Source organism: Balaenoptera borealis (genome assembly GCF_965194805.1).
Source record: "Balaenoptera borealis genome assembly, chromosome: 11".
In the NCBI taxonomy this organism is placed as follows: domain Eukaryota; kingdom Metazoa; phylum Chordata; class Mammalia; order Artiodactyla; family Balaenopteridae; genus Balaenoptera; species Balaenoptera borealis.
Window position 1 is genome coordinate 5630330 of NC_138868.1, and position 15937 is coordinate 5646266.

Below are 15937 nucleotides of genomic sequence, written 5' to 3' on the forward strand. Positions count from 1 at the left end.
TATGAAATTATGTAATTTTTCTCTTTTGAAACATTTAAACTATTTTTACTGTTACTATAACTTAAAACTTACTAAACTACTTACTGTTTTCTGTAGTTTCATTACTTTTAACAAACAAGCAGAAGTTCACTTCTATAAAATTTATTTAAAAAGCACTGCATCGGGCTTCCCTGGTGGTGCAGTGGTTGGGAGTCTGCCTGCCAATGCAGGGGACACGGGTTCGAGCCCTGGTCTGGGAAGATCCCACATGCCGCGGAGCAACTAAGCCCGTGAGCCACAATTACTGAGCCTGCGTGTCTGGAACCTGTGCCCCGCAACAAGAGAGGCCGCGATAGTGAGAGGCCCGCGCACCGTGATGAAGAGTGGCCCCCGCTTGCCACAACTAGAGAAAGCCCTCGCACAGAAACGAAGACCCAACACAGCCATAAATAAATAAATAAATAAATAAAATTAAAAAAAAAAAAAAAAAAAGAGATGGTTCTCTTTTAAAAAAAAAAAAAAGAAAAAAAAAAAAGCACTGCATCCTCTCAATTCTAACAGGGCAATCCCTATAACTCCAACAATACCAATCTTATATCTAACGTATAGTATAATAGCTCCAACCAGAATAAATGTTTCAAAATAGGCACCAAAATGGTTAACTGATCATGTTCACAGTAAATTGGTCAGTGACTACTCCTTCTAAAAGTTGTGAATTCTTCATTAATTGTTATTTTCTGATTTTTGATTTTGAAAACTTTCAAATCCACCAAAAAGTTTAAAGAGCAGTACCACTAAGACTTCCACAGCGTCTCCGAGATTCATCAGTTGTTAACATATCACATTCTCAATGGCTGGGGTTGGGGTGGGAAGAAAACCTAACTAAGAGAGGGTTTTGTGACATGAGAAACTTATATGAAATCAAATTTCAGTGTCCATAAATAAAATGTTATTTTATTTGAGCCATCCTCACTTATTTAAGTATTTCATTCTACAAGGCAGAGTTAAGTGCTTGTGACAGATACTGTATGGCCCACAAAGCCTAAAATATTTACTATCTGATCCTTTACAAAAAAAGTTTGCCAACTCTTGCCTTAAGGTATCCACTGCATGTAACTTTCCCCCTATATATCCAGAATGGTTTATCAGCTATGTAACATCCTATGGAAAACTGACACAACAAGACACACAAATCATTTTCTATAGGGCTTAATTCTCTCACAGAACCCCAGTTGAGAAAGGCAGTATACACATTTATATATTAAAGTATAACAGTTTGAGTGTTACATAGTAAGCAGAGTAAAGAAAGATATAAGAAACCTCTTCAAATCCAATTATTACATAGAGTTACTTACCCGTGTCCGATCTTCAATGTTGTATATTTTTAACTGCATGGGGATATTGAAGCTATGCAAAAAATTGCCTCCAAACACTAATGTGTCTGTAGGAGTATACACAGCATGAATCCAGCCTAGAAGAAAGGGAATGGAGGGCAGTGGCTATAAGCACACGTTGTAACATGGCTCTCTCAGAGCATTAGTACAAGACTTCTGGATCACACTTTTTACTCTAATTCTGCCTCTTCATGGCTGGTCAAGTTACTTAATCTCTTGCAGCCCCAATATCCTCTATAAAACCAGGATAAATTATACTTTATATGTGTGGTTGGTAAGCACTGAATGAGAAAGTACATGTAAAGTGTTTATAACAAACTTTCAATAAACGGTGCTTGCATTTTTTGGAGCACCTAATATGAACCAGGCTCAGTACAAGAGAATTTACATGTATTGTCATTTACTCCTCACAACAAAATAAGATAGGGATTTAAATATTTGACCAAAGTAGTATTAGCAGGTAAATGCATAGTCAGAATTCTAATACAGGTCTGTGACTCCTAAATCTATGCTCCCTCTAAGTACTTATTTTGGAACTTAGTTACCTGATAAAAACTGTTACTGATTTAGCACTCTAGCCTTCACAGCTATCCCTTAGCAGAGTAGGTAGTTCTTAAGAGGGGGCTGTTTATCACCTGCAAAACAGGTCTTATCCCTAGGATTCTGAAGAGCTAGGGCTAATGTGGGGCTCAAACATGTAGATCTGAAAAGCCGCCACTGGCAATTCTGATACATACTCTTAGTGGAAAATCATAGACTTTAAAAAAGAAGATAAATTCTTAGCATCTACTCAGTAATGACAAGAAAGAACACGCCATTGTTTTCTGCCCACTCCAGCATCATAACCATTCTTGGTGTTGGTGGTAATCTATCAATTTATTTTTAAGAAAAGAAAGTGGCTAGAGTAGACAACCCACTTTTTTGCATCTTGCTTACCTGAGGGAATGACGAAGGTATAGCCCTGCTTGAGCTCAATGCGCTGGCAATCTGACACCCGGTCACCCAGAAAGATGTCTCCCTGTTTCCCTGACAGCAGCCAATTCTCGTACAGCTCCAGGTTGTGGGCTGTAGGGGGGATGAGCCAGAAGACCTGTGAGTTAAAAAACTTCAGTCTGTTAACAGCCATTGACATGACCCAGTCGTCTCCCTCAACTGATAAACAGGTACAAACTTAAGACCAACAGGTAGAAGAGAAACAAGCAATCCTCCCAGCCTACAGAACTTGACCATTTGGGAAATTCTAGAGGCCTCAAGGAAGTAAACCTTTTTTGTCCTCCACTTGATCAAACAGCATTAGGGCTTCCCTGGGGTTTGATTGTAGAACCCGGAACCTATACAGGACTCAGAGAGAAGGAGGGCATTTAGCTTGTCACCTAGGCAGTCCCTTATTTGCCCCTGGCTGGCTGGCCTAAATGGTCCTAAGAAGCATAGTTAGTTAGGTACACTACCTCCAAAACACAGGCCTGAGTTGCTTTATTCCAAGGTAGTAACCAAGACTGAAAGGACAGAACTTAAGATACCACTTAAATGGATCCAAAGTAAACAAAATGACTCTGGATTTGGAGGTACAGCTGTTCTAGACTCGGCCCTCATATTTTAAAAGCATCATCTGTTTTCATTCCAGTTCTACTTTTCTCTCACAAATGCTTTCACTTCTTACGAGAAAAAAGGGTAACGATAAGAGTAATACTATAATAACAGTAATATAGTAATACTATAAACCTCTGATATTAATTCTGCATTTCCATTCTTGCACAGCATTCAGAAGCATTCTGAGAAGCTGGAACAAAGGTCTCTATGAATGAGGATAATCTTTCAAAATCTATTTATATCCTCTGACAGGACTTAAAGGCTTCCTATGGCTACATTTCAGACCAATGCCTCTATACAGGGAAAAGTGGTTTGGATCCCAATTTGCTGATTTCATTGTGAATCTACCCACAATTTGTGTTCCCTTCTACTACTTTATTACACTTTCATGTAGAGAAATTATCTTGTCCTCCTAAAACCAGTTCCTTGCCTTCATTTGGAGAATTCTGTTTTGGGAATCTAGAAACAGGACCATTGAGGTTTACTAAGTAGTGGTGTCAATACTGGTAAAATAAGAATGGACTAGATGAATACTAATTCCTACTGGACTCTAGCCAAGAAGGTCAACTTAATCTACAATTCTCTCCAGATACGAGTGGGGACAATCCCCTAATAGACTCATTTCCAGGGTATATGAAGCATGCAGGAACTGAAGGAAACTCATATAACCAGCTTCAGATTCCAACCCCCATCACAACTATGACCGTACCTTTCCCCCTTGATGGATGTGATACCAAACAGAGGTACCACCAAAGTCCACATGGAAGTCAGTATAGCAGCCTCGAACACTCATCAGACAGTACCTGACCCAAAAAAAGCAGTAGCATTAGTGCACTGATGAGAAAAAGAGGACTTTTCCCACCACAATGCCACACTCTCCCCTTGTGTACTCCACTCCCTCTATTTTCCACCTAATAAACTCCAGTCGGTGAGAGGAATGCAATCTCAAGCCATCATATTATCAGAAGATACTTTTTTTTGTCTTTATGTCATCATGGGCTATGGTACTCTTACATACACTCTTCCCTTTGGAACTAAAGTCTACTCTTTAAATAATTCACCTTTTTGATCACTTGGGACCCAGAGCAAGGTTCCGAAGGGAGGAACCATTTCTTGCTATCACTTTGGTCTCCCACAGCACACTGAGGAAAATGCAGGGTAAGCCACTTACTTCTGCACTTTAGGGTACTGCATCTCCAAGATGGCATTTGTTGACTCAGTCTGACTTTCTTTCAAATGCCTTGGCCACATATTGTCTACCCAGTCAATGAAATCCACCTTTAAAAAGGAGGAGGAACATTTAGGCTTCAAAGGAAGGGTTGGGATTAAAGAGAATTCTAAAGTCAAGAAAAATAGAAATTCTCAAAACACACACTGAAAGACTACAATTTAATTTTAAGCAAACAAATAATATGTTGGTGAATCTTAGGATCAATAGGCAAACGTTCTAGAAATAATTATTAAGTGAAAATAAAGACTAATGGTTCCATCAGCATGATCATAAAAGTAGCACTAATCAAAACAAAGTCATTAAATGATGCAGTAGTATCCAACCAAGCCCTCTCTTCTGTGTCAGTACTGGTATAATCAGCTGTAATGTTTTTTGTTTTTTTTTTGGTCCAATAAAAGGCACTGTCTGGAAGGTACCTATAAACTTACCAAAAGATATAAATACTGTTAGAGCAGCTAAGATATCATTTAAGAAAGAAAGAGAAGAGAAAAGAAAAAAGAAGAGGAGAGAAGTATAATCAGCTGTATTTTTTTGAATCTGCCTTACAATGCAGGGGACACGGGTTCGATCCCTGGTCAGGAAACTAAGATCCCACATGCCGTGGGGCAACTAAGCCCATGTGCCACAACTACTGAGCTCCTGCGCCTCAACTAGAGAGCCCGCGTGCCGCAAACAACAGAGCCCACGCGCTCTGGAGGCCATGTGCCACAACTAGAAAGAGAAAACCCGCACACCACAATTAGAGAGAAGCCCGCGCACCACAACGAAGAGCCCACATACTGCAACGAATGATCCTGCGTGCCTCAACAAAGACCTGATGCAGCCAAAAATTAATAAATAATAAATAAATCTAAAAAAATAAAATCATTAAAAAAAATGGTTAAGATAATAAATTTAAAAGAAAAAGAAAGAAAAAGGGAGGGGAGGGGAGGGGAGGGGAGGGGAGGGGAGGGGAGGGGAGGGGAGGGGAGGGGAGGGGAGGGGAGGGGGAGGGGAGGGGAGGGGAGGGGAGGGGAGGGGAGGGGAGGGGAGGGGAGGGGAGGGGAGGGGAGGGGAGGAGAAAGGAATTCCAGTAGGGGTTTGTAGCTTGCATGAGCAATGTGCTATAGAATCTACTGGGTTAGGAATCAGAAGTTCCAGGTCTATCTTGTTTTCTGAAGATCATATGTGAGCCTCTGGAACTTATCTGTAAAATAAGGATAATTACCACAAAGGAATATTGTGAGGATTACATGTAAATACATGTTAAAATTTTTTTGAAATAATGTCATCAGAGTTTAGGAATCTGTTTGGCCGCACCATGCGGCATGGGGAACTTCCCTGACCAGGGATCGAACCCGTGCCCCCTGCAGTAGAAGTGCGGAGTCTTAATCACTGGACCTCCAAGGGAAGTCCAGGAATCTGTTTTAAATATTGAGTTGGCCAAAAAGTCCGTTTAGGTTTTCCAGAACATTGTACAGAAAAACCCGAACGAACTTTTTGGCCAACCCAATATGTGCTGAAAGAAATGAGAAATGAAAACAGTATGAACTTATTTAAACACTTTACACAGAATTGTAACGTGCCCTGTACCTTCAAATGACTGCACCCAACCACTGAACTCCAAGAAACAGTCTTAGGTAGATAAAGTGTGAGTCAAATAACCATGGATTCAGCATAGCACTGGTGTTCCAATTATCTAACTTATGGCTATAAAAAACATGTACCTGGTAAGCTTTACAACTTATGTATGTATATATTTGGTCATTTATTTCCTTACAACATAGATCTAGATAAATGCATACAATCTGTGCGTAATGATATGAGGCAAATGTCCAGTGGACACTCAGATGTAAACTGTGGGAGAGTGTTTGGAAGGGGTCACCGATGATATGCAAGGTTGTTGTTTTTTTTTTAAATATTTATTTATTTATTTGGCTGCGCTGGGTCTTAGTCGCAGCATGCAGGATCTTCAGTTGCAGCACGTGGGACTAGTTCCCTGACCAGGGATCAAACCCAGGCCCCCTGCATAGGGAGCACGGTGTCTTGACCGCTGGACCACCAGGGAAGTCCCAATATGCAAGTTTAAATAAGCAAGATGAGGAACAACTATGAAGGTTAACTTGCTGCCCCATTTCAAAGAATTTCCACTCAGGGATCCAACAGTTTTAACCAAGCAGCCACTGGGCCTAAGAACACTGAATGAGCCCCAGATTCTTCTTTCAATCAAACAAAATCTACTTTCTGCTCTCTTAATGTAGGGGCTAGTTTTCTTCCATCTCCTGGTACTGTCCTTTGGAAAGCCTTTAACAGAATAAAAACTGTGACTCACTCAATATACTCACTATAAGTTCTTATATCTGGATAGGGAGAGGAAAAGTTAGGAACACATGAGTATTTTTTGTCAAGTGTTCACTCAGAGATAGATGAACTTCTCTGGCTAGAATTTCTCACCTGCAGCAATTAAGTCACTCTCTGGCCTCCCTTTATTTGATATTATTGGGTATTATCTGACTATCAAGAGAATATTATGGTAAGGTGTTCATACTTTTTTCTTAGGTTAATCTTTAGGCTCTGGATAGGCCTTTTGCTAAATGGCCTCATCCATATGATAGCAAGTCTCTAGCAGGGATAATCACAGTTTCTACCTGTCCCATACTAATACAGGGCCAAACTGGCAAGAAGTGCAATACCTAAGACATAATCTATTCATACACTGTGCAAAAACAGCTCATGGCCTTCCACGAACTAATTTCCCCATCACCAAACAAATCTGCACATTACATCTGCTGCTATTTTTCATCTACTTCTCAGTTACTGCTGGGATGACAGCAGAAATCACCTCTCTCTCTTCACTAGAGAATCCCATTTTATGCTACCACCCACAATGGGCACTTAAAAGTTGCCCACCTTGGGCTCCCCTGGTGGTGCAGTGGTTGAGAATCCGCCTGCCAATGCAGGCAACATGGGTTCGAGCCCTGGTCCGGGAAGATCCCACATGCCGCGGAGCAACTAAGTCCATGTGCCACAACTACTGATCCTGTGTTCTAGAGCCTGCGAGCCACAACTACTGAGACCGCGTGCTGCAACTACTGAAGCCTGTGTGCCTAGAGCCCATGCTCCGCAACAAGAGAAGCCACCACAACGAGAAGCCCGTGCGCCACAAGGAAGAGTAGCCCTCGCTTGCCGCAATTAGAGAAAGCCTGTGCACAGCAACAAAGACCCAACACAGCCAAAAATAAATAAATAAAATAAATAAATTTATTAAAAAAAAAGTTGCCCACCTTACTTTCCCTGCACCTACTTTTGCACATATTATTCTTCCTGCCTGGGATTCTGGTCTTCCTTCTCTTTGCCTCATTTTTTCTTTCATGTCAAGCCTAGGTACCGCTTCCTCCAAAAAACTTCGCCCAATTCTCCTCCAGTTTAGGTTAGGTGGGTCCTTCCTACTGGCTCCCACAACATTCCGTACTTATTCACTTTTGAAGCACTTACCACACTGTAGTTTCTATAAATGCCAATTCTCTGGTCTTTCTTCCCCATGAGACTCTAAGCATTTTGAGGACAAGAATGATCTTGTTCTCCACTGTACCTCTAGCACCTAAGCACAGCACTTAGCATGTAACAGGCACTTAAACCAATAAGCTCACTCTGAAGGTGTGAAGATCATAGTGAACAAGAAATTATGTAATTTATGTAAAAGATTACTACATGAATGAATACATTTGTCAAAACTCACTGAAATGTACCCTTAAAATGGGTACACTTTATTGTATATCAATTGTACCTCAATAAAGTTGGTTTTTTATTAAGCATTATTGAGATATATTAGAAAAGACCTAGATAAATGGAGGGATATACCTTGGGGGAAAATACCCCAGTAAATAAATAACACCCTAGTAGATTAAGAATGTTGCTGCTTACATAGCAAGGTCATAAAAAGCTTGCTTCCTTTTAGGAGGTGACTTTGGTAATAATAGCTCACTCAATCTTTCTGGACTTGTTTTAGGTCTCTAGAAGATGCTGGTGCACTGTTCTCTGCCCTCTAGAAAATTTTCTATTTCTGAGCTCTTCCATGGGTTCTATTCCTCCATTTAATGGTGGAGTACTTTTCTAATTTTTATAAAATGATGTAGCATTTTTATCATTAAAACTAGGGGCAAAATGAATAAATTAAGGATGTTACAAAGAAGGCTTCATGTGTGAATAACACATTTCTAAATTTTAAGAATGGAAAAGTATGATCCAGGCCAAGTTTTACTTTCACAGCTACAATCTTACTACTCTTAAATTGAAATTCTAAAAATATTAAGGAACACATTTATAAACAATGTTATTATGATTCTTACTATCTCTCTTATTGAATTCTTTATTTATTAAGTTCACCTTGTTAGGCTAATAACAAGGCTAAATTCTAACCACCTGTCTTCCTGTATTTCCACATGACCAAACAAATGACAATTAATATAAAAAGGATTTTTGTCATTTTAGGGGGGAAAAGTTTTCTTGAGAAATTCTGTATTTGTTGTAGCACCTCCAATAACAAGAAACAATGACAAAAGTTATACTGTCTCTTCACATAACACTGACAACATTTTCCCTTTGGTCTGTACATACCAATGTGTTAGTGATAAAAACAATGCAACTAACTAATAAGTTGAAGGTTATGTATGTATATAAATGTATATATAAAACAGTATTATAACCAATTAATACCACATTTCAACTTTGAACGTCAAAGGGTACAATTAGGATAATTTAAATGGAGATAGGATAAAACACTGATTACTTGACTTCGAAAAAAATGTACATTTTTTCCATTAGTACGTTCCAAATTCCACCGTTCCAGGTGGAATACTTGACTCAAGTGAGTTCTGAGACAGGAACAAAAGTGGTCGAAAAATAACTAGGTATATTTTAAAAGTGAAACCAATCCCACTTAGGGAAATGAGTGTTCTCAGCATCCTGTAGACAACCACTTTCATAAGAGATGGGTTAAATCAGTATCTACCTCAGGAAAGTTAAGCATCAAAAACTAACTTCCCCTCGGGATGGGTTGTCAACTTATTGCTACTAGTCATCCAACAGAATCTACTCAAGAAACCATCTCATACAATCACCTGGCTCTAAATCAGTTTTCTCCCAAGCATCTCTGCAAGTATAAACCTATAGGATAGAAATTTATTAGGCAAACTTCCTATTCACAGTTTTTATCAGAATGAATTTAAGACTTTTCTCCATTACATGCAAAGGCCAATGTTCTTAAATTATCAGAATGGCCTCTCCCTATCAAAAACTAAGTGATGTTGGAAAATGATGAACCTTCTGAAAATACAAGTTATTCTTATCAAATTGTCTTGTTCATCCTTATCCTGGTATGTTTAAGAAGTTATAAATTCTCCCAGTGTATAATCAACCCTCTTGGTGACAAAGACAATGTGGAGAAAATGATTAGACCAACCGTGGAGGGCCGCTGCACCATGTTCTCCAGCCTGGTGTGGCTAAACTCTAGGCTGATGACATTATAGAGTTTTTCTCGCTCCTCCTCTGGGGTCTCATAGTAGCGTGTCCACTGAGCCATGGTCATTTCAATGCCTTTCTGTGTGTTCACATCCATGACATCCACCATCCGACGACTCCCTGCCATGAAAGATGCATTGATCATCTCTACTGAGCCACTAATATCCTTAAATATATTAAGAATATAGACACAAGTGAAAGTAAACAAACTATCCTTTCTTCTTTACAGTGTTCACTAATAGACAGGCTATAGCTATCACTTTCAAGGAAATCAACAGAAAATCAAATCATAAAGAATGACAAAGACAATGGTTAATATTAAAAACAACAATCACTCCCTATGGCATGTTTACTATATGGTCAGGCATTGAATCTTATATTCAATATCTCACTCAATCCTAACAATTCTAAATACTAAGTACCATTCATAGATGAGAAATTTCATTCATTACATAAATATTTACTGAATGATAAAGACATCTTAATGGATACAAAGATGTGCATCAGATTCTCAACCAACTATAACAACCACAACAAAAAGCAGAATGTCACAGAGGCAGCATAAAATAGCAGGGGGGAGAAAACAATAGCCTCAGAGCCAGAGACCCAAGTTTAAACCTCAGCTCTAATATTACTTAGGCAAGTTATTTAACTTCTCTGAACCTTAATATCTTCTTCTGTAACTTGGGAATAATATCACCTTGTGGGCCACTGTGAGGATTTAGTCAATGAGGTAAAATGTCTGACACAAAAAAGGTGCTCAGTTAAACAGCAGTAAAAATAAAAGAAAAATTAAAAAAAAATTTTTTTAAACTAGACTGACCAGAGAAGGATTTTAGAAAAAGGGGCGGGGGGGGACTTCCCTGGTGGTCCAGTGGTTAAGAATCTGCCTTCCAATGCAGGGGACACAGGTTCGATCCCTGGTCGGAGAAGTAAGATCCCACATGCCGCAGGGCAACTAAGCCCGCGTGCCGCAACTACTGAGCCTGCGCACTCTAGAGCCCACGCGCCACAACTAGAGAGAAGCCTGCGCTCCGTAATGAAGAGCCTGAGCGCTGCAATGAAGATCTCGCATGCCACAACTAAGACCTGATGCAGCCAAATAAATAAATTAAAAAAAAGAAAAAAAGGAAGGGGAAGAAGAAACATTTGAGTTGAGCCTGGAGGAATAAATAGAATTTCAACAAGATTCAACAGAGAGAATTCCGAGCAGAAGCAACAGCATAAGAGAAGATATGGAGAGGCAGTACACCAAAAAAGTTAAGAAAATGGTGGTCAAGGAGGGGAGAGAGAGAATAAAAAGTTGCCCCTGAAATATTAAGAATACTGTTCAATTTGTAAGAAACTAACAAACACCTACTATATATACCTGGCTTGGTGGATATACCAAGTAGTGTTAGGACCTGGTCCCCTGCCTCAAGGAGTTTATAGTCTAGTTAGAGATAAGACATAATAGGCAAGAGGACAAGAATATGGCCATAATGAAGCAGATATGGCAGAATACACATAAAAAGATAACTGATAATGTAAGACAATGGATTGAACCTACTCTTCATTATTTGGAAGAAAAGGCAAACACTAAATCAAAACTGTCTTGAAATACCACTTCACACCCACTAGGATGGCCACAATTTAAATTTTTTGAAAAAAGGGAAAATAACAAGGGCTGGCAAGGGTGCAGAGAAATCAGACTGTGCTGGCAGGAATGTACAATGGTGCAGGTGCTATGGGAACACTTTGGTAGCTCCTCCATAAATTACGCAGAGAATGACCACATGGTCCAGCAATTCTACTCCTAGGTATATATCCAAAGGAATCAAATGCAAGTGTTCCAACAAAAACTTACATATGAATGTTCTTAGCTGCTCTAAATCACAACAGCAAAAAGGTGGAAATAACCCAAATGTCCATCAACAGATGAATCGATTAACAAAGTGTGGTGGGACTGCCCTGGTGGCGCAGTGGTTAAGACTCTGTGCTCCCAATGCAGGGGGCCCGGGTTTGATCCCTGGTCAGGGAACTAGATCCCACATGCATGCCACAACTAAGGAGCCTGCATGCTGCAACTAAGACCTGGTGCAACCAAATAAATAAATGAAAAACTAAGGAATTAAAAACAAAACCAAAAACAAAGTGTGGTATACCCATACAATGAATGGATTATTCAACCATAAAAAGGAATGAAGTACTGTTATACGCTACAACATAGATAAACCTAAAAAACATTATGCTAAGTGAAAGAAGCCATACACAAAAGGCTGCATATTTTATCATTCCATTTACATGAAATATCCAAAATAGGCAAATCTACAGAGACAGAAAGTAGATTAGTGGTTGCCAGGGCCTGAGGGAAGGAGAGAACAGGGAATGACTACTTAATGGGTATGGAGTTTCTGTTAGGGGTGATGAAAAAGTTCTGGAAGTAGGTATTAGTGATGGTTGCACACTGTGAATATACTTAATGCCACTGAGTTGGATACTTTAAAATTATTACAATGATAAATTTTAGGTTATTTGTATTTTACCATAATTTAAAAAAAAATTAAAAGTGAATGCTTTCCTTTAGAAATGTAGATAAGGCAAACACAGTTCCACTCTGCCAATGCTACCAGAGCACTCAGATAAAATAATGACAGTCATAGTAATAGCTAACTTTTACTGAGCACATACTATGTGCCAGACACTGTTCTTCACATTTAAGTAACTTGCTCAAGGTTACACAGGTAGTAATTAGTGGAGCTGGGATTTGAAACCAGCCAGTTTTGTTTGAGTCCACACTTTAAAATCAATATATCCCATTATATAAAGTTTACACAATAGAACACGTGTACTATCTTTTGGGGACATGAACTGACACTGGAGATGTAACGTTCTACTTTAGGTAGAAAAGAAGAATGGATCAGCCAAAGTACATTTAGTAATAATGGGTTATTGTAATCACCAATATGTTGTTCACTGCATTTTAACAATCATCATTTGAAATTTCTGATAAGTCTGTCAGTTTAAATATAATCACTGCTTTATTTTAAATCACAACAAAGATATCTGAGACCATCCACAGGTCTATTTGGAAAATATAAGGTTAGGAAGGGCTCTAAAGACCATTATTAGCAGAAAACATATTGAGGACATGAGAAAGTGATAAGTGAGAAGGAATGCAAAAGAAGGCTAGTGAGTGAATCAGTCCTTATAGCTGTATAGCTCAGAAATTTGGATACTGTAAGTCTATGACAGGATCTAGAAGTCTATATTTTTAACAAGTATCACAGATGCTGCAGGTCATCTGTGGACCACAAACCCCTAAGAATGCCTGACCAATAGAGAAAAGCTGTGGTGGTCCATTAACTTGTGGATCCAAGGAATTACTTCCTGGAGGTCCATTAGGAAAAAAAAGTCAAGCGATGGACCGATAAGAACTCAAGTACTAGGTTTTCTGAGGCCCCCTGAGAACCCTGCCTTGTGAAGAGTAGGAAAGCATTTTAATTACTAAACAGATTTACTGAGTATCTACTATACTCCAGAGACTGTGCTAAGTAATAGGAAATACATAGTGACAGGCAGATAGCTGGAATCTAACATAGAAACAGGTAGGGGAGTGAAAAATACAGGGAATTAGAGAAACTTCCTCTACCTAGGACATTTATCTCTTGGATAAACGGAAGTTATCCAGCTGTCTAAAAAGAGCCCTCAAGTGGCCAAGAGACAGTACTGCAATACTTAATTTCAAAGGGAGAGACTGCACTGGAGCTTCAGCATAGAGGACAAAACATAATAGAAGTTGTAGTGTTAGGCGGAAAGCATCTGAAAACTTCTTTTGTTTCATGTCCTGCCAGAAACATTTCTAAAATATTTTAATCCACTTTACTGCCTTATCATGTATAGGAGAATAACCATCTCTGAATTCCTAAGGATCCTGGCACGTCTCAGGGCCGCACTGAACACCAATGATCTGCAAAAAATTGACCTAACCCTTACTGACCCCAGGAAGTTTTCTTCTTTAATTAGACTGTTCTAATTTGCTTTTTCTCTCTAAACTTTCAATATAATGAAATACAAATCTGGGACTTCCCTGGTGGTCCGGTGGTTAAGAATCTGCCTTCCAATGCAGGGGATGAGGGTTCGATCCCTGGTCGGGGAACTAGGATCCCACATGCCATGGGGCAACTAAGCCTGCACACTGCAACTACAGAGCCCACGTGCCACAGCTAGAGAAGCCCGCACACCGCAACGAAGACCCAGTGCAGCCAAAAAAAAAAAAAAAAGAAGAAAGAAAAGAAATACAATTCTGATTAAGACTCAAGTTAACCAATCACTGATGAAGAGAAATTTTAATGAATCTACTTCTCAGCTTACAAAGTTTCAAACCTTAGCCAAGTTACCAAATGTAGCATTGGTGAAAATTTCCTGGAAATTTCTCCATGGCTTTTAGGGAAAGGAAGAGAATTATAAATGAAGTTTCATTCTTGGCTCAGAGATAAAAAATTTCACTTTTGAAATTTTGCCCTGGAAGGTAGGCTCTTCATGGAGAGAAGGAAGGATGCACAATGATAAAAATAGTAGGTAGGAAAGAAGCAGATGTTCAGATGTTGTATGTCTAATGAGTAGTACTAAATGAAGCAACTTCTATAACTGCCTTTGAGAAAATCCTCAGTTGCTAAACAGTAGTTTCTAATCAAGAAACTATTTCAAGTAGTATATACTTCAATCAAATATATAGTTCAATGTTCCTAAGCCTTAAATCTCAGTAAGAGATTTAAGACTCAGTTGTAAATCTTAGATCTTTGCCTCAAAGACACTCAAAGGCCTCAAGTTTAATACTTACCCACACACATTTTGACATCATTCACAGTGAAGTCTGGATCTGGCATCCTATGAAACAAACACTAATAAGTATAATGGGAAGCACAACTACTCTAGTCAGGTGAGTTTTTTCTTAAAGAACTAAGAACTCCCCAGTCAAGACATATCAATCTTCATATTGAGGATTAAAATATATTTTAAATATAAATGTATATATATGTACATATATACATAAGAAAAAAGAATATATGAGAAAAGGTTAATAGGGATTATCTCAGGGTGGTAGATTTTAGGAAATTTATTTTCTTTATAGCTCATCTATATTTTCTCACTTACCTATAACAACACACTTCTAGATATTTTCAATGATCTATGCCTTGGATTATCAATACTGCATTGTCTATAGCCCTGGGTGTAACGTGGCCATTTTGCAACCACATCCAATCAAACAGCAAACACTTACTTTATTCCAAGTCCATCGGAGTTCTTGAAAATCAGAGGGTCTCTTAAGCCACCCCGCTGGATATACTCTACATTAAAATCTGTCACCATAGGAAAACAATTGTTAGAAAGGCAAAAGGTTTAGCTGGAAAAAGACAAAAGGACCATAAAAAGGATCCTAAGTAATAAAGTAGAGATGGTATTTGCTATTTCTGTGTATACAGTTTTGCTGTTAGATAATACATGCTTGTTATGAAGAAGCATCTCCTAAGGTATAGGGAGAGCACACTGAGAAGTAGGGCTCAAGGGGTTTGCTAAATCTTTACTTCCACAGTAATTCAGAATTTAACCAACAGGGGATAGTACTATTGAGTCATCTCATAAATCCTAAGCAGAAATCATCACCCTGTCACTTAATAGCCTAAATATGTAACTCTGTCCACTACAATACATACCATGACATCCTTGTCAGTTTGCCAAGGAACAAAGCTGCATGATACACGTGGAGCTCAGTTTTGGTGGGGCAGGTACATGCATAAAAGGATTTTTATTATACTATTCTTAATTAAACCCAAACCAAGGGATGGGAGAAGAAGGAAGAGGCCTTTAGGGGAAAATTCCAACATTCTTGCCCTAATAAACGCTTGCTTTTTCCAATATAGCAGAGAATGACTCACAGGGTGGGAGGACTGGGGTGGGGCGTGTGTGCATGAGTGGCATTGAGTAGTAAGAGAAAATACAGATAAATAGCATCACAGCATCAACAGGTAGTATTCTGGCTGCAGAGATGCTGAGCCCACAGCTTCCAGAGTCAACAACTTCCTACATCAAGGGGCTGCAGGTCTAAACCCAAATGATACTGACCTTTTCCTTCCATAAAAGTAACAAAATTTGCATTATATTTGTTGGTGTGGAGTTTCTCTTCCAAGTCAAAAGTTCTTTTTCCTTCAATTTCATCATCTGAAATGCCATCATCTTCATAGCGTCGTCGCATGGTACCACG

General features: G+C 39.0%; 1 protein-coding gene across 7 annotated transcripts in view; it reads right to left on the reverse strand.

The window, feature by feature from the left end:
* Window positions 1-15937, reverse strand: part of KDM2A (lysine demethylase 2A) — a 105275-nt gene that overhangs the window by 28074 nt on the left and 61264 nt on the right. For 6 of the 7 annotated variants that reach the window (XM_082340802.1, XM_082340805.1, XM_082340804.1 and 3 more), the window contains 8 exons: window positions 15799-15937; window positions 14957-15035; window positions 14516-14562; window positions 9635-9813; window positions 4135-4241; window positions 3673-3766; window positions 2310-2463; window positions 1335-1450 (listed from right to left, as the gene is read on the reverse strand). In XM_082340802.1, the coding sequence (XP_082196928.1) occupies window positions 1335-1450; window positions 2310-2463; window positions 3673-3766; window positions 4135-4241; window positions 9635-9813; window positions 14516-14562; window positions 14957-15035; window positions 15799-15937 (915 nt within the window). Of the gene's footprint in view, window positions 1-1334; window positions 1451-2309; window positions 2464-2636; window positions 3051-3672; window positions 3767-4134; window positions 4242-9634; window positions 9814-14515; window positions 14563-14956; window positions 15036-15798 lie in introns of those variants that run through there. The other variant, XM_082340807.1, reaches the window with a different exon arrangement.